This window comes from Salminus brasiliensis, chromosome 19 (assembly GCF_030463535.1).
Source record: "Salminus brasiliensis chromosome 19, fSalBra1.hap2, whole genome shotgun sequence".
NCBI classification, from domain to species: domain Eukaryota; kingdom Metazoa; phylum Chordata; class Actinopteri; order Characiformes; family Bryconidae; genus Salminus; species Salminus brasiliensis.
The window spans coordinates 31,004,098-31,024,128 of NC_132896.1; the positions used below are offsets into that span (position 1 = coordinate 31,004,098).

A 20,031-nucleotide genomic window follows, 5' to 3' on the forward strand; every position below is an offset into this window, starting at 1 on the left:
CATGCTTAATTAGGCACTCTATTCCTCCCCACCCACATCGCACCGAGGAGAGAACAAAAGATTTTACGGAAAACAAAACATCACCAGAATGCATTCAGAAGAAATGCACAAGAGAGCAATTCATTTACAATTCAGCTAGCAACAGAAAGTGTCGAAAATAAAGGTCAAAACAGTCCAGAAATCGCTGCACTTTTCAAGCAATCCTTTTTTCAATAAAGGCTCGGCTTACCTTAAAGCTGCCAAACAATGCATTTATTTATTCGATATTTAAATTGTTGTTGGAGGCATCTATAGTAAGTATGTGACTTTGGTTGGGGCAAAAAAAGCTCAGATGTCATTATATACAAGCCCATTTACAACCCTGTTATGTACCAGTTTTCTTTTCCAGAGGGCTCATGTGCTTTGGTTGCCTCTTCTTGGATCTACATATTATAGCATAGTTGATTGAGTCTTGTGTTGTGCAAGCTGAATAGATTGTAGCCAGATAGCTTTTAGCATTTAGCTGGGACTTTCCCCACCCAATGATGTATGTTTAGCTCCAATTTGGTTGAGCTGTGGTTCCTTACTTGTTTTCAAGTGAGCAGATGATGGTAAATTCTACTGATGGGAAACTCCAACCTATATTTGAGCTCCATTGCACTCCCTTCTATGGATACTAAAATAGGAAGAGCTGTGGTCACAAGGCCTGTTTCGTGTAGGAATCCATATTCCCAAAGTCTGGAGGTGCTGAGCTGCTCTCCAGTATCAAAAACACCATATTTTCCTGAAGTCACCATAGTAGGGTTTTACTGTTTCACCTGTCTTGGCTAGGGCTGTCTGCAGTGGGCTGGGTTTGGATCAATTTTGCGGGTGATTATAAAAAAGTGAAGACTGTGATGTAACAGTGTTGGGGTTTTGAAATTGGCCCGTTTTCCAGCTCTGTTTTGGTTGTGCTTGAAATTCTTTTGAATATTTTGTGAATGAAGAAATATGAGAAAGTCAGTTCCATGTACCGAGCTCTCCTTAATCAACCATGACATGAAAAATACCGCTCGACGTTCTAGGGCACCTTTAATATTCTGATGTTGATGAGCTCTCATGTCAGTCTCGTAAGGCAAGATTGACTGATTCCCAAACCTCTTCCCATGTTTGGCCAAGATGGATGGGAGCAACTATTGGCGTCTGCATGAAAAGATATATGAGACCATTCTGAGTTTCAATTTCCCTTATGATATCAATTCTGCCCAAAATGGGTCATTGGCTTTCTCCCCTAAGCAGCAGAATACATCTAAACATCATTACAGCTAAATTCACAGAATTCATCTTCATATCATTCCAGCTGAAAAAGACCACCTCCGTCCGCAAAATACACCCATGTACGTCTGCCATTATTTGATGTGAAATTCATAGGGCAGCTAATAAAATGAGGGGAGCTAAAATGGAAAAGAGCACCTCCATCAAGACAATGGGTCAATTATCTAATGCTATGCCTCTGCTAACTGTGCCATACGTCTCCAGTGTCCTGCTTCTCTTGTTTTTCTTAAAGTGGAGGAGCAGAAGAAGTTTGCTGTCCTGCCCTCATTTCGCCAAAACTCCCAGCTTGGAGGAAGCACAGGATTTCTTTCACTCCTCATGCAAATTATTCTTAGATTGGACTCCTTTGATCACAGAAGCATCTCATAAGCCCATTTCAGACTTTCAGCTCAGTAAACCAGAACTTTTCCGGACATTTCCCAGAGGAGCTGTATGTGTGAACGTAAATGTCTGGATCAGTTGTACATGACATCTGATCTGGGCATTACCCAGTCATTATCCTGACTGTGGGGCTGCCAGGATAAAGTCAGAGTCCAGGGTAATGTCCGAGTCCAAGTGTGAGAGCAGGTCTTTTTCCTGGGAATTCACAGTGGATCATGTCGTGCTGACATGGAAAATCTCTAGCTGTACAGAACCTGTGTGAAAAGAAAAAAATGTCTGGACCTGATTTTCTGGACATTTTCTGGACATCAAGAGTCTTCACATCTATGAAAATGGCTACACGGGTCCTCCTCACTGTTTAATATTTGTTCTCCATAGGAATTTCAGGAGGAACATCTGATAAAGAGTTGATGCCTACAGTGTTGGTCAAATGTGTGCTGCTGAACATACAGAGCATAACAGCGGGCCTACAAACACCTACACATCAATGAATGAGCCATTCGTCCATATAGTGTAGGCCGTGCTCAGTGCATGTGACAAGTGGACCATTCACAGTCAGGAGGAGGTCTCAGAACAAACAATCACACCTTGATTCAGATCAATTGCGGTCAGGTAGTGGTCACAAACAAATAACGTATCAGTGATTAGGAGCAGTTGCAGTCAAGGAGATGATCTCAGGTGCTTGTGAACCATGCACCCTATTGAAACCACTCCATGGCTTCAGTCGAAAAGTCACTGTTTTGCTGCTGAACAGCAGGTTGGTTTGAACATGCTGCCCTCTTAAGTGACAGTCCCCATGAACTCTCCTGAACTCATGAAAGTGACACCTTTGAGCAATACGGTTTCCCCCGGGATGTTTTCTTTTGCCCATTGTCTTCCTGCAGCCCTTCAATTTTCAATTCACAATCAAATTACAACCAGTGGGAGGGGGGCTCTTCAGAGAAATCCTTTCTTTCTTTTCTTCTCTCAAATACTGTCGATTAGAACCTTCATTACAGCATGACATGATTTAACTATTGTGCTCTCTCTCTGTGAGGGACCCCGTGCGTCACTGCCGTCCTCTTTGACGCATTTTCTCTCACCTTTTGTAGCTTTTTGCGCCTGCCCTTTTCATCCTGGATTAACATGTTCGCCGAAATCCATGTGCCTGGTATGACGGTTTACGGTGCTAATGGGCTTTGCCGCCACGTTCTTTGGCCTGGCTGTGTGCTGATCACAGCCACAGCGCTGTGATCTTCTGCATGCTGAGCAGAGATGGTGGCCTAATCTCTGAAGATCTGGTTGAAACGTTTAATCGTGCCTTTCGGCATGGGTTCCGGGCTGACTTTATTAAGAACGCTTATGGTTCCACAATATTATGAAGCTTAAGCTAATCTTTAATAATATACTACAGGCTTAACCCAGCTCTGTGTACGCATATAGGCAGGTCACCAGACTGAGTGGACATACAGAGCATAACAGCGGGCCTACAACAACTACACATCTGAAGGCCATTAATCCTGAGACTATTTCCAGCTGTGATTCCTTATTGGCACTTCAGTTCGGTCCACGACTAAGCTTAATCCATGTTCTGGATCTGCCAATTTTGAGCTGCCAGTCAACCCACATGTTCATATGACTAGCAGCGCTCCCAACACTAGGAGGGAATGGGACTTAACACATCTGCTCTAATACATGGAAAAACAGCCATCACCTTTTTTCAAAGCCGACATCCTCGGGTGAAGCGTCGGGTGCCCAGCAGGTCCACCATACCAGCTAACAGTCGCCTGTGCCTGACAACATCACTTAGGAAAGATGAGGAAGGACAGCACGGCCAATTGTGCTCTCTCAGATGCTGATGGCAAAGCGGCATGGCTCAGGATTTGAGCTTATGACCCCTAGGTAATGGTGGTAGACCATTGTGTAGAATTGTGTTACGACAAGTGGACACTACATGACGTGTCCTCTCAAACTCTCAGACTTGTTATTCTTCTCACACTACACCACATTTACTACCTGTGACCTGTTGTTATACGGACCTTACCACACTAACAAACAATCTAGACACTCAACAATCTTTCAGAAAACCCCTTCTTATGAACCCATAAGAGTGTCTACAACATGCCAAACTGGAGCTTGAGAAGCATGCTGTAGTTGTTGTTTCCACAGCTAGATGTCTGCACTAGATTTAATCCATAATGTTCAAACAAGGATCTGCACTCTTTCCATAGCCCTATGGCCTCCCTCTGTTTCCTGGGCCCATACGGAGCCAGAGTGTCCATCACCAGCACAGAGGTGAAAGCTGCGAATATTGATTCAGATTCTGCTCCAAACCCAAACATAGCAGTGCTGAACAGCAGCCTGGGTCAATAATCACACAGCTCTTCTCCAATAACCCCTTCGTTGCGTTCTTTGTTGTGGTTGCTAACGTCTTACTCCCGCAGAGTTCGCTCTCATGCTCTTATCGGGTGGTTATACTTGTGGCAGAATGCACAAACTAGTAGGTCTAGCAGGAGAGAATGTACATAGCTGGAGCAGGGGTGGGATTTGCACAGGCTCAAGTGGGCAAAGGAGGCTTCTGTCTTTGCCTGCCCATGAATGTCTTCATCAGCTGACATACCGCACCTTCAGAATCTGCTGCAATTGAAATCCAGCTTGACGGAGCTTCTCAGGTTTTGGTGCTGCATCACCCCCAACCTTTAGGTACTACCTTTCACTGAGGTAATCATGCTACAAGATTGCAGAGACTTGCAAACATGCTTGTAGATATCGGGGCGTCTCCGACAGCTTGCAGATTGGGGACTGCTCGCACTATGTGAGCGGCCTTCATGGGGGTGTGCAGCAATTTGATTGTTGCGGAGCCCAAAAATTTGTCTGTGACACAACATAGCCCCATAGCCTCCCTCCGAGTCCTGTATTCAGGGACGTCACCAGCACAGAGAAGAAAGCTGTCATGAATCCTGACTCACAGGCTGTAGAAGTCAGGCACTACTAGGGCTGTGTGTTGCACATTTCCATACTGGACATGAAGTGCACTATTTGATGGTGCACTAAACTACCTTTGTAACCTGTTTAGTGCACTATATAGGGAGTAGGGAGCCATTTGGGACATGATCTAATCAAACACAGCAACAAGTAAGCTAGAGTAACGTTTCGCAACTCTGGCCCTGGCACACTGCTCTGCACATTTTAAAGCCGTAAATGCACTAAAATAAGCAGGGCAGTACGTCTTCTTTCTCTAATGCAGCAGTGGCTAACAGCAGTCCTGGAGGGCTGGAGGTCCACTAATACAGTTTGGTGAATTTCTCTTAACACGCTACTGCTGAACTTCGAAACCTACCAAACCGTGCATGACTCCAGCCCTCCAGGAAACCCTGCAGCTAAAGTGTAGTCCTGATATCGCAGCAATGCGTCCATTAGCTCTGTTGCTGAGCTATCGTCTGGATGGCATCTTGGTTTGTGTATGCTGGTGTTGTGCTACAACAGTGTATATTTATGGGTAAAGCTGCCTAAATAAACAGTAGATAGGATATTCTGATGGGCTAAAAGCACCATATCAGAAAGTGCTCCCAGCAGAAGAAGAATAGGTCAGGTATTTGGATAGCCAAGGTCACTGTAGCAGAGGGTAAAGAGAAGGTAATCTCTTACCTCTTTTTATGATTTAATTTAATGTACACTTTTGTAACACTCAAGCACATCATAGCATTAGGCTAAGATTGTAAAATGCACCCGTGGGAGAGTGGCACATATCGATGTTTCTCCTCACTGGTTAATTATTTCTTGACGATATGGAGCAAAGTGGTACAGAACAGTGCTCTGAAGCAACCCCCTCACACCTTCCACCCACATTCCTACTCAATTCCTGCTAAACTCTTTACAGACACAGTAAAAATAGTGGCAGAAATGCGTCACGGCTCCTCATGCACAGAGCGAATGTCACTGTACTGCTGTTCAGAGGCCATAAAAGGTGCATAATCTCAATCTTGTTGTTTTTAAACTTCTACAAGATTCATCACAGAGAATCCCGACCGTGCTTGAATATATCAGGCCGTCTGGAAGAAGAAGCATGCTGCAGAACTGTGGGAACTGTGCCCACTACATGATTGGTCAAAAGCCGATCTGCACCAAGAGCCCTTCCAGCTTCAAGTACGGCTCGGCTCGACCCGCCATCCCTCAAAATCCATGGAAGACGAGCGCCCAGGCTTTTTTCTGTCCTGCACCGAAGTGGTGGAACGAGCTTCCCCTGGGTGTCCGAACAGCAGAGTCCAACGCTCGCTGTCCTCAAACCCAGACTGAAGACCCTCCTCTTCTGAGAGTACTGAAGCAAATAGCAGAGTGGTCTCCTTACTAAACTTAGAGGATCTTTGAACTATTAGTCTATTCAAACTAGCTGAGGGTTTTCTTGGGTAAATAGCAAAGCACTTTTGTAAGTCGCTCTGGAGAAGAGCGTCTGCTAAATGCCTTAAATGTAAATGTAAATGCTGCAATTGGTGGCCGAGCTGGTGAAAGAGGGGTGGGTGTGGAGGGGTTGGTGGTGTTTTCAAAAATCTGCCTGCGCCAAGAAAACGGGGCTACATTTGTGTGCTGTGTTCAGTCTCTGCAGTGTCAGTGTTAGCAGTTCTTACAAGGTCACGTTGTTGTGTGCAGAGATTTGAGGCCAGGTTTTGAATGAATTCGCCGATCCCTGCATTTGTCCATGGCGGGAGCTTCAGGGGGTAAATCTCCTCCGACATGTCCTAATCTACAGCACAACACACCAAGAGTTCACGACAGGGTCACACATATCCAGTGCTTGCTCTCTCTCTCTTTGTCTCTCCCTCTCTCTCTTTTCTCTTTCTCTCTCGCCCATCTGCTCTCTTTTTCACTGACTGTCTATTGTTCGTTCTCTCTCTCTCTCTCTCTCTCTCTCTCTCTCTTTTGCTTTCTCTCTCTCTCAATTGCTGTCTCTCTCTCTCAGTCTCTCTCTCTCTCTCTCTCTCGTTCTTGCTATCTCTCATTTGCAGTAGCTAGGTTCTTCTCTCTCTCTCTCTCTCTCTCTCTCTCTCTTCCCCACATCTGCTGTCTCTCTCACTGTCTATTGTTCACTCTCATTTGTTTTATCTCTGTCTGTCTGTCTGTCTGTCTCTCTATATGTATTTCTCTCTAGCCCATCTGCTGCATCTCTCACTGTCTCTATTGCTCTCTCTCTCTCTCTATCTCTCTCTCTCTCTCTCACATTTGCAGTTGCTTGTTTCTCCCCCTCACAAACAAACTCACTCACTTTCATTTGTTTTCTCTCTCTCTCTCTCTCTCTCTCTCTCTCTCTCTCTCTCTTTCTAATTCTCTGTCTTTTGTCCATTAATATTTCTGCACTCTCTCTATAATACTGTCTTCACTCACTCATCCATTCACTCATGCTCTCTCTCTCTCTCTCTCTCTCTCTCTCTCTCTCTCTCTCGCTTTCATTTTGTCTAATTTGCTTTTGCTCTTTCTCTCTCTTTCTTTCACTGTTGCTCTATATTGCTCTGCCTGTCTCTCTTTCACTTTCTCTCTTTCACTTTCTCTCTCTCTCTCTCTCTCTCTCTCTCTCTCTCTCTCTCTCTCTCTCTCTCTCTCTTTCTCTCTCTCTCCACCCCTCCCTCCCTCTCTCTCACCGGGGAATGGAGCTTAATTAGAAGTGTGAAGGAATAATCACAGAAGACAAAGAGCTCTGAAAAATGATACGGAGTCCAGGTGTGTCTAAACCAAATGAGCCCTCTCACTGACCCCCCCAACCCCCCCCCCCCCAAATAAAGCTTTCAGTCTAAACTTCATACTGATCTCCAAACACTTTCCACATTCCAGTGACGTCTGAATCTGTTCACTTGCTCTCAGCACAGAACAAACTGAAAGACCCCCCACCTCCTCTATTACAATACACACAGAGCAACTTCACGCTTCAGAGAGCTGCGGAGAGATACAGCACGAGCTCCACGGTCAGATAAAAGAGATAGAAAGTAACGGGGGAGAGAGGGAGGACTGAAAGTGTAATACAGCAGTTAGTGTTAGCGCGCCTCACGGCTGCCGTATCAGCCCCCCTTCACAGGAGATGAAAGACGGCCGACTGAAACAGCGTGTGGATTAGAGTAAGATGCTTCAGAAACCTCTGTCTTTATTTCCCTGGTGGAAGTACACATATGGCGCAACGAAGGGCTGGCTGTGAGTAATTGCAGATCCACAGTCAGAGAGGAGCATGTTTTTGGATGGTTTTTCCCATCTTAGGCGACACACACACCTCAAACCGAACTTCTAAGTTAGACTCGAGGTCAAAAAGCAAAATGATTGTATTGGACAAAAGTATTGGGACACGTTCATTCATTCAAGCCATTAAAAAGAGTTTAAGAGTCTAGGGAAGAAGACTTTCTACTAGATTTTGGAGGAGCATTGCTTTGAGGATTTAATAGCAATCAGTGACAAGAGCGTGAGTGAGGTCAAGGTGTTGGAGGATCATCACCCCACCTCATCATCCCCAACCCCCCAACTCATCCAAAAAGTAGTGGATGGAGCACCACCATCCATCATTCCAGATAACACAGCTCCACTGCTCCACAGCTCAATGGCCACACCTGGCATTAGGCATGGTGCCAATAGGTTCATGTTTATCTGCTCCAGAGAGTCCTATTCTATTTGCAATAATTCTCTGCACTGGGTGCAACGTAAAGTAGCTGAAAACATTCAATAGAAGGGGTGTCCACAAATATTTGGACGTATAATACATATTTCCGGATTTAATTGTTACCAGATCAGATCTGATTGCTCTTCCAATATTTGGAATCTGCTGATGATTATCAGCCTAATACTGAAGCCCATCCACGTTTCTATGCCATCTCTACTCTAGGTTTTAGGTTCACACTCACTATGGAACTAATCAAACTTTCCATAGGTTGTTTTTCACCTTCACCGCAAGGCCGCATCTTCCCTCCAGGAATCACAAACCCCATAGGCCAGCATACTGTAATTGCCAAGAGCGTAATTTACTTAATAATGTGTTTACAGTTCACTTCGCCAACTTAACAGCTTGCACCTCCACTTTATCCAAACATTGGTGCTGATGCCAAAGCACACATCCCTATGGGCAAGAATCTGCAGCCTTTTTTTCTGGCAAGTGAGAAGTGTGTGTAGCAGTTTTCCGGCTGTTGCTGGATGATAACATTTATTTAGCAATCTTCTCTGTTTTAACGCTGCTCCATATGGTGGAAGATTTATGTGTGCTGAGTAGGCATGTAGTTTGGCGAGTCCTGGCTTGATATTTATGTACAGTGAAGGATCTGTCTGTCGACATTTGGCTGACGTACTGTGGCAAATGCATTCGAAGGCTTAGACGCACCGAACGCCAAAGCGCTAGCACTTTTAAAGTGACGTTTACCATCAAATGACACCAAAGAGACAGGTGTGCAAATCTGCAGCAGAGGCTGAGGGCTATCTGTTTAGTATGCCGCCGCTCTGCACGTAATTGTCCACCGTGGTGTCAGTCAGCTGCAGCAGGGGCTGCTGACTTCAGCGCGAGTGACTCCTGGCGTTAAGAGTGGACAGGACTTTGAGTGCCACTTAATATCCAATCTGATTTAATCCTGCATACCGCCAAGCCAATCTCCCGAGCTTTTAGGCAGAGAAGGACACGGGGAGCGAGGGAGGGAAATGAGCGAGAGAAATGAGAGGGGTCGCAGGGGTCCCGGAGTGTTTTCCATCCAAAAACCAAATCAAAACCTGCTCGCAGCTTTTCCCCCGTCCTCCCTCAGCCCTTTCTCTGAAAGATAAGAGGGCCAATGCATGGGTCGGGTAAAAAAAAAAAGCATGCTCGCTTTTGGATGCTCCCATCAAAGCAAGGCTTCAGCACAAAAAGCCATTTTCCTGCCGTCCACTCAGAGACTGCCGCAAGATGCTTACCACTTTGAACCTCGGTTCCTTTCTTGTCTGTGCCGAAAATAAGAAAATGGCAGCAGGAATTCCTTCACTCTCACACAAACAAGTTGACTGAACTGCTAATTACGGCTGAAAGTGATCATTCCTAGTTCCTAGAAAGGGTTCATTTCTAATAATTACTTATGCTATAAGACCTTCGTATGCTCTCAAAACAGCCTGAATCCTTCGTTGCATGGATTCCACAAGATGTTGGAAACATGCCTTTGAGATCCTCCACAGAATTCCTGACAAATTTTTAAATGGACCTTTATGCTCTAACTCTCCTATACCACCACATCCCAAACATGTTCTACTGGATTCAGATCTGGTGACTGGGAAGACCCCTGACGAACAATGGACTTATTGTGAAGTTCATGAAACCAATAACTGATAGAAGATGTTTGATGATATTGATTGCTATCAGAGACCCAAAGTGTGCCAAGAAAACATCCATTCCCCACACTATTACACCACCACCTCCACCAGCTTGGACAGTTGACCCATAGCAGGTTAGGTCCATTGATTTATGCTGTTGGTGCCAAATTCAGACCCTACCATCTGCAGTTAGGTCCCTTGGAAATCAACATTCATCAGACCAGGCCACATTCCTTCAGTCTTTAACTGTCCAGTGTTGGTGAGCCTGTGCTGAGCCACTGCAGCCTCAGCTTTCTGTTCTTGGCAGACAGAAGTGGAACCTGGCGTAGATCGTAGTTCTGCTGTTGTAGGTCAAGCACCTTAAGGTTGGATGTTGTGTTGTGCATCTCCAGATGCTTTTCTGCTTTTCACCACAATTTGCCTTTCTGTCAGCTCTAACCAGTCTGGCCATTCTCTGTTGACCTCTTTTATCAACAAGGTGTTTCAGAAGGTGCAGCAGAACTGCTGCTCACTGGATGTTTCTGAGACAGCATTCTGAGTAACTGTAGAGACCGTTGTGCTGTAAAGCCCAGAAGATCCGCCGTTCTACTAATGCTCAAACCAGCCAGTCTGGCACCGACAATCATGTCACTTAAAGATTATATTTTAACTCATTTGTATGGTTGCTGTGAACATTACCTGGAGCTTCTGACCCATATCTGCATGCTCTTATGCACTGCATTGCTGCCACATGATTGGATAAATGAGCCGGTGGTCAGGTCTCCCTAATGAATTGCTTGGTTATTGTGTATTTGCAGGTTGCTAAGAATAAAACGACCTGAGCGAGCGTGGTTTTGAAAGGCAGTTGGATTGATGTCATGGAAGAATATCAGAGTTACACAAGTGCATAGTAACTGCTGTTAACATGTTCAGGGAAACAAAGGAATGGAAGATGATGAATATTTAGAAGCTGTTCGAGCAAACAGGTGTTGCAGAGCCTCTTCAGACAATCATCTGCACTGTGAAATTGATTATATGTGATTTGGTGTGGAGCGTGGACGTGCTTGGCTAAAGAGGCAGGTTGAGAAGATTGTCGCAATGAGAGGCTTTCCAGCAAGCGATCTAACAACGCCTCCTTCCCCTAACCCACCGCCACCACCACCCACCCTGAATCTTTCCTATTTGAATCTCTGCTAGTTCCCTTAGATTGCTCTAATTTAGTCAAATGCATGGGAACGTCTGGGAGCTCACTGATTAGGGGTTTAATTGGGGGCTCAGGCTGGGTGAGGGTTGGTGAAGGGCTACATTGGGGCTCAGTGATGGCAGGTCCATTACTCAAAACCAAATTATACCTCAGTGTGTGAATCTGAGAGATGTTTGTGTGGATATTTTTTGAGGATGTTCACATGATTGTCTGCCACCAACCACCAACACTAGGGGGCAGTGCCAAGTTACCAAACCAGAAGGCATTGAAAAACGAAGACGATGATGAAGAATGGATGGATTGTGCACTGTACGCCACAATAATTGTGAAGTAGGCAAATCGTGGATAACTGCACATTTTATCACAGAGAGTAAGTACTGTGTAAAGTGCTGTTTAATTGGAGGAAGTTCAGCAGGTTTGGAATATAAAGTATCTGACCAGCAGTTTTGAAGAATCTGTCGCTACTGATGCACTTTGTCCACATGTAAAAACATCATGATAAATATTGTGTATTGTAAAATGTTGATATTATGATATAATATTTTTACCACATCTACTCCCCAACTGTAGGGGGAGCCCAGGAGTATATAATGCCAATTTTCCCAGACTGCTGCTTTAATACCCCTGTTTTTACTGTACTGTTATGTACAGTTGATGTATTTCATTACTATAGCATTTCTTTTGGGCAGCTTACACCTTACCCAGGTTTTCTTATTTGTCCTCATGTACTGTAAAGAGAAGCTTCTCAACCGGAGTTTTCAGAGTTCCTCAAATCCTCAAATTACACTCAAACAATTCTCTAACCAATTCCACAAAAATATGCATTCATTTATTCTATCAAAGTCTACACTAGCAGCCACTGATTCTGATTGTGCACCACAAAGGCCAATCTCATTTCAAACTAATTTAACCACAATGTCTGAAGAAAGCCCACGGCTTTCCACAATTCCCAGTTCCAGATCAGATGATGAATGCAAAGCCTCATCGATCTGTTAACTTCAGCTGATGGACAAACTTCATTTCAGAAAAGAAATGCCAGAGTTCCCGCTGTAATTTATACTCCATCAATATGAAGAGGTGTAGCGTGACTTCAAATCTAATTCTGAGATTTTCCGAATAAAATCTATTCACTATTTCTTTATAACATTGTTTTCTTTAGTTTTTTTTTTTTTTCAAAAGTAGCCCACAGTGTTTACACATTTATCTTTTCCTCAGCATGGCTCTCCAGTAGCTCGGTTGCCTTCAGAGAACTCTGCAAAGATTTCTTCGTGATGATATAACACTCCTATCAAAAGCACAGCTCAGAAGAAGCTTGAGTGGGCCCGATGTCCGCTGGGAGCCAAAGTTATTCAAGCCCTCGAAATTACAGTGTGCTTTTCCTCAAGTTTGCTATCATATAACTGCATCCATAAGCAGTCTGCTGGTCCCTTACCTTTGTAGAAGCACTCTTCGCTGTGTACAATGGTGATCCTCTGGTGGGCCAGGCATGAGGCCCTGTGCAGTTCACAGTGATTCTGGTAGAGTTTGCCGTCCGATCCACACACGGGTTTGTAGTGCGGCTTGCAGTGCTCCAGACACTGGCACTGGCCCTGACCGGTCTCGTGGTCCACCACACAGTGCTTGCCTAAACCACAGTACTTATGCTCACAGGGGTTGGGGTAGCCGTTGTGGCTGAAGAAGCCTGCGGAGACACATAAAAAAGAATGTTCAGTTTCATTATTTGTTTGAGCGATTTTTGGACCCCATGAAAAGATATTACACTGGGTCCCACAACTAACAATTCTGATGAAATATTACATTTATACTTTTTGTAGGGTCCCTGTCAGTCACAGGGCCTTAGAATAGTCCTAATACCCAGGATGTTGGATGATCAACACCCCACCTCATCCTCAACTCCCCAACCCATCCCAAAAGTACTGGATGGAGCACCATCCATCATTCCAGGGAACATCATTCTACAGTTCCACTGCCCCACAGCTCTAGCCCACACCTGGCATTAGGCATAGTGCCAATAGGTTCATGTTTATATAAGTTTATCAGAGAGTCCTATTCTATTGGCAGTCCTTCTCTACAAGGACAAGACAAGCTGATTCTGTGTGCAACTTAAAGTAGCTGAATGCTTTCATTAGAAAGGGTGTCCACAAACATTTAGACACATAGCATACATGTATAAAGCATTACTTTACTGTATAAGTCTGTATAAGTACTGTATAAGACTGTGTGTGACTCACCTAGATTCATAGGACCGACAACCCATTAGAAACACATTCTGTGGTCATTTTATAGAAATTCAGATGAGAGAGAGTTGTATGTAAATATTGTATTACAGATTTCCCACTGATAAACTTACAATCCAGTCCAAATAGGGCTTATGAAATGAAGTGTAGATTGTATCAATCCAGTGAAAATATTACTAATGGTTCCTTTAGGAGAGCTAATTTAGTTCCAATGATTGGCTATTGATGACCCAACTTTCAAAGCATGCATGGATTTTTGTTCATCCAGCTCTACAAACCCTTTCTGTCTGAAATGAGCAGCTGCTGGTCCACAATAACAACAGGAGATTCGTCATGTCAGCTGCTATTTGTGGACCGCGCATTTCTGTGTCTGTAAGAGTTTCCAACTTTGACGCAAATTCAATATCATTTTCAATACCGAAGGATGGAGGGGCCTCCAGTTATTGCCAGTCTCACGCCAAGTTTTTTTTTAAGACTGACTGCACAAAATGCAGTTATTTGAAACAAGATTAGATCATGGACAAGCAAGCAAGGATTTGTAGTGGAGTGAATAAAAGCTCAAGTTATTGTAGAGTTATAAATGCTTGAAGGCCCATCAGCAAGAATTTTCTCGTAATGGGAGGCAAATCCAGTCATGAAATTATAGCCAGCACATCTGAAATGCTGCCACCTAAGAAAAATAAAATATGACATTCTTTGAATATAATCCTGCTAGTAATCACCCTCATTTTATAAAGTATGTGTAATCTGATTACTACAAGATATATTTTACTGTAAGATACAGTACACAGTTACCCTTTTTGTAAGTGTGCATAGTTTTCCAAGCATGGATATGTGGAGAGACAGTGGTAGATCAGTAGTTAGAGCACCTGAGTAATGATCACATGGTTGTGGATTTGATACCCTGCTGTCAGTGTCGGGCCTGCTCTGCTCTAGCATGCCAAAGCATGTCTGACCTTTTGCTTTCCAAGCATGGATATGTGGAGAGACAGTGGTAGATCAGTAGTTAGAGCACCTGAGTAATGCTCACATGGTTGTGGGTTTGATTTCATATGTAGCATATGTATAGCCAACACACAATAAATGAAATCCTTGAGCCATACTACTGAATACACACATATACAATGAAGGATGCGTTGTCACTGTTTTTGGTGTGACAGCAATGTGTAAATCAAGTAGATACAGCATTTCTCTGCTTCTCTACTTTATACAGCGATATCTGATCCTGTGTGACTTGGTCATAAATAATAGATATCCTGTGGTAACTCTACTTCCAGAAAACTTATCTGTACCAGGCTTATGAACTCATAAATACTGTTTTAAGGCCTGTTATGTTGAATGCCTATCAATCTGAACTAGACAGAGAGGCCACCCTTGGAAAGTTGCACTTTCCTCACTCGTCCGAAGAACCAATATTTTAGAAGATCCCGAAGCTTGAAGATGGATAATGCTTCTGTCCAGCAACCTTTTAGCCATTGCTTTCTGCCTTTAGCCTAGGTGGGTTAGCTTGGCTTTCGAAGGGCTAGAAAAGCTAAGGGACCACTGGGGTGGAAGCATCAGACCTGATCAGTTGTAAACAGATGTGACAGGCGGGGAAATACACAGGCTCTGAGATCACTGAACCAAGGAAAAAGGAGCAAACAGAGAGCCCGCCGAAAAAGTGGCCACCTCGACCAAAAAGATCACAGGCTAGTCAAGGCTGCTGCCCTTCAGAGACATCTAGAAGGACGAGGCTCCGCAACCCAGCCGTCTCACTGACCACATTATCCTAGTGAGACGCAGGGCTTTGAAAGCTACCGTCTGTTCCAGTTTTTTGAAGACAAAGGCCATGCCTTGCAGAGCCGGCTGTTAATATCGATGAATCTAGCCTGACTTAAACTCTCCCTCTCCCTCTCAGCCTCAACCTCAGCATGAACCTTTCAGCACCTGGAGAACGTGCTTCTTTTATCAACAGGTTCCAGCGCTGGGAGTAAAATGCCCTTTTAAATATATTAACCTTTATTTCAAAGTGTGCCCCATTGAGACCTGTGGACATCTTTTACAAAAGAGAAACAGGCATTGCAGGTGAGAGGAAAACAGTCTAATGTCAACAGTAGCCTTGAAAATACAACGGGGAAGGAGTCAAAACGTGGGTAAAAGGTAAAAGCTAAAAGCTAAAAGTGTAGATTCTGATACTTCAGAACACATTCTAGATTGAGTCTGAGGGCCTTTTGGACAAAAAGTGGTCCTTCTGTGGTATTTCTGCATTTAGCACCTTTATACACTCAATGTTGAAATGTTTGTGGACACCCCTTCTAATGAATGCATTCAGGTACTTTAGGTTGCACACATTTCTGACACTGATGTTCAAATGTAGACACATACAGCTCAGTCTAGCCCCTGTAAGACATACTGAGAGGTACTACCAATAGAATAGGACTTCCTGGGGCTGATCTACATGAACCTATTGGCAGGAATAGTGATGGTGGTCCATCCAATACTGATGGGATGAGTTGGTGGTTGGGGATGAGGTGGGATGATGATCATCTAAAACCCTGACCTCACTAATGCAAAAGAGAAACAGGCAATGCAGGTGAGAGGAAAACAGTCTAACGTCAACAGTAGCCTTGAAAATACAGTGGGGAAGGAGTCAAAATGCGGGTAAAAGCTAAAAGCTTAAGTGTATATTCAAAAACTCTTAAAAACATCTTCTTGACACGTTCTAGACTGAGTCAGAAGGGCTTCTCGGATCCAACCAAAAACCTGCTTTCTTTCCAAATGAATCAGTGATGACTAGGCCTTCAGTTCAGGCCATAAATGCTGCAACTCTGTCAACCCAGTTCCACAATAATGCTAATTTCTGCTAGTGCACCAGTAGGGTTTCTATGTATAGTAAGTTTTACTGTGACTCTTTTATGTCCTGGCGCAGAACTGCTGCCACTGTTTTCCATTTCTAACCACTCACTGAAACCCACACAACCTGCCCATTTTCACACACATACTGGGACACATTTACTGGTTTTACAGCATCACTCACACATGCCCATTAAACTTGTCCTGGAGTGGAAAACTGTATTTAGCCTGGCTTAAATATTGAATAATGAGAGTTCAGTATTTGAAAGAGAGAAACCCATGAACCTGTAATGCTGTTGTGTCTGCGTACTTTGAAACCCGATTGGGATCAAAACCCTTACATTTGAAGGTGTACTTGACTTGAGCTGCTCTGCTTAATTAAAAGGTCCGGGAATGACGTTAAAATACGTTAAAGAACCATCATTTGACAGCATCTTTAGTGAACCGAAGGTGGTTCTTCTATGGTATTTCTGCATTTAGCAGCTTTATACAGTTTATGTCCAAATGTTTGTGGACACAACTTCTAGTAAATGCTTTACGTTTAGGTTTAGGCTGTTTTAGACTGCACGCATTGCTGATACAGTTGTGCAAATGTGCACAGATACAGCTTAGTCTAGTCCCTGTAGAGAAGAACTACCAATATAATAGGACTCTCTGGATCAGACCGACATGAACCTTTTAGCAAGATCCCTAATGCCAGGTGTGGGCTCTATAGAGGGCTATAAAGCCCTCCAGCATTGAGCTGTGGAGCTGTGCAGCTGTGTTTTCTGGAATGATGGACGGTGCTCCATTCGATATTTTTTTGGTGTGAGTTGGGGATGATGAGGTGGGGTGGTGATCATCCAACATCCTGACCTCACTAACGCTTTTGTCACTGAATGCAGTCAAATCCTCACAGCAATGCTCCTCCAAAATCTAGCAGAAAGACTAGCCTTCTTTCATGGACAGTAGATCAACTCTTTTTTAATATCCTAGATATTGGAAGAAGCAATAAATGAGCAGGTGTCCCAATACTTTTGGGAAAAAAACCTTCTGAACTTTCAATGGAAGCGTTTCTATTGTTCCATTCATCAGGACACCATGCAAAGCACGACTGTCAGATTCACATTACGTCAAAAAGTGAAAAACGAAAAATGCAAAAATGGAGATGGAGGTTTTTGTAGGACAGCGATGATCTCCTGTACATGTGGTGTTGGAGTAAACCAGGTGAAGACCATAGAAGCCCTGCGGAGAACATCCTCTCACTAAAACTGATTACATGCAAACCAAGCAGGCTTCTGCTGAAATATGCATGACTCCCGGAGCATGGTCCAGGTGGAGAGAAGCTCCACTGGATTAGCTCTTCATCAGCTACAGAGAGCGAGAGATTTGAGCTCCCTCTACTCTCGGCCTTTTTATGAAGTGACTCACGATTTGAATAGCAGGCCAGCCAGTGTTTACTTTTGTGCGGAATAAATAAACGCAAACAATTGCTTTGTGGGTATGAAATTCAGTTCAGTTGATTTGTCTGGCTGAGGAAGTGAATAACAAGTGACTTGTTAAAAGGGTTCCCACTGTTATAATTTATTTTGTCAGACAGCACCGGGGGCACTGTTGGGATCTTTTCTCTCTGTTGCTGTTCCTTGATGTCTGAACGTCGAATTCATGCCCTTGAACCAGCCCTCTTTCTCCTACTCTCGTCTCGTCTCGTCTCCCTGCTCTGCTCTGTCTATCAGCAAGGTACAAGGATACGATTCGTGTTGCTGTCATGTGAGTCCTGATCAGTGTACTCACGGCATTACAGTACAGTTCTGACTCTCTATCCGTTGGCATTTTATGACGGTAAATATTTTATAAGGGATTCAGTGGAAGACTTTGATCCTCTTATCCGCTAATGTTTGTTTCTATTTCTTCTCGGCCTTTTTTATGAGGGGTGCTCGACACAGGGGCTTCTCTGGAGGAGGGAGAATCGACTGTCTGCCGCAGGGTCAACAAAGGGCAGCCAAGGCCGCGCATTGAAATGCATGCTGTGTCACCCAGCAACCAAGTGGCACTACAGCCAAATTACTAATTCAGTATCAATGAATCGTTATTGATGGTCCAACTTTCAAAGGGTGAGAGAAAAGAAAGAGAGAGAGAGAGAGAGCGAGAGAGAGCGAGAGAGAGAAATAAAAATGTATATATATGTGATAAACGTTTTTTTTATTAAACAGGTATATTTAATATTTCATGTTTTAATATTGTTCTGGACAGAGAAAGAGAGGGAGGGAGAGAGAGAAATATTGTGAGTGGGAGACAGTAAATGAGCAAGTTAGAGAGAGAGAGAGCGGGAGAAAGGAAGACCGAGATAGTATGAGTGAGAAAAGAACAAGAAGGGTGAGTGAGTAATATGAGTAATAAAAGAGAGAGAGAGAGAGATAGAGAGAGAGAGAGAGAGAGAGAGAGAGAGACAGAGAAAAGCAGTAAGAGTGAACTGGTGAGTGAGAGAGAGCAAGGCCGCTTTCACACCTGCACAGTTAAACTGAACTGAATTGAATTCATTGGCTCATTTTCACTTTTGCTCTGATTCGTTCGGGCAGGTGTGAATCCAGTAACCGCACTCAAATGCAGACCAAAACAACCGCACGAGACCCTCGAGAGGACGTGATCTCGGACCACTCCCAACCCTCTCTGGAGCTCTCAGGAGCGGTTGGTTTGTGGTGAGAACATGATCTGATCTTGAGCCGACCGACCTAATTATCAGGAGGACTCCACAAGTTTGAGCTGAGCAGCTCCTGTAGGCAGCTGTTAACCCGGTGTAACCCGGTGTACTGCCCGGATAATGAATCACTCCAGCTCTGAACCAGGCTTTGGAACGCAGCTAACTAAGATATTAGTCAGTCATAACTGTTATTCAACGGAAATGACTTGAGTACATCTCAACTACTTAACATACTCATTATATGAATTCCTTGGCATCCTCAAAAGTGTATTATCACATAATTTATCTGAATTTCAACAAAATTTGGCATTAAAAACTGCTGCTCACCCCTGTTACGCAAGAGAACAGATTTCCCCAAGTTTTCCCTTCAGGATATTGCCAGTGATTGCTCATCTCTCTGCATGTGTCAGTTCAGGGTTGAAACGTCAAGGCTTCTTATTAAAGCATATTTGTGACATGCTGGCAAACTAATGAGAGCAGCATGAACTGGACAAACCACAGGGCCCTACAAACTGCCATCAGTCTCAGCCGATACACACAAGCCTTCAGGACAGAGCTTTGTAGGGGCAGTTCAGAGTGGGGATGGACTTTGCTTGATTTGTACAGACGAGGTATGGAGTGGTTGGTGTGGCGCAACAGATAACACCACTACCTGCCAGTGAGCTACCACACCATGTGGGAGACTGGAGTTTGATTCCCGGTCTGGGTGACTATGCTGCGCTACACCAATAAGAGTCCTTGGGCAAGACTCCTAACACTGCACTGGCCCTCCTCTGTAATACAAGTAACCATGTAAGTTGCTCTGGATAAGAGCGTCTGCTAAATGCTATAAATGTAAATGTAGGTACAGCACCTTCATGTCCATATTGTCCAGGTTTTTGGAAAAAACAACCATTAATTTATTTTTTTGGCTGCCAAGAGTGGTTCTTCTTATAAGTGCTTCCTCTCTTTGGCACCTTTAGTTTGGCAAAGCTAGCAGTTATAACAATTATGCTAACAGTTTGATTGAGGTAGGCTGGTCTGGACAAAAGTGGACAGTAGTCGGTAAATGGACACTAGATTGGACGTTATTATAGCCTGTGGAAGGATACATAAGAGGCCGTTTCCTGAAGTAAAGCACAGGAGAACTGTTCACAGTGTCTTTCAGCTCT

General features: G+C 44.0%; 1 protein-coding gene across 3 annotated transcripts in view; it reads right to left on the reverse strand.

The window, feature by feature from the left end:
- Positions 1–20,031, reverse strand: part of fstl5 (follistatin-like 5) — a 178,200-nt gene that overhangs the window by 104,691 nt on the left and 53,478 nt on the right. For all 3 annotated transcript variants that reach the window (XM_072664010.1, XM_072664009.1, XM_072664008.1), the window contains exon 4: positions 12,564–12,812. In XM_072664010.1, the coding sequence (XP_072520111.1) occupies positions 12,564–12,812 (249 nt within the window). The remainder of the gene's footprint in view (positions 1–12,563; positions 12,813–20,031) is intronic.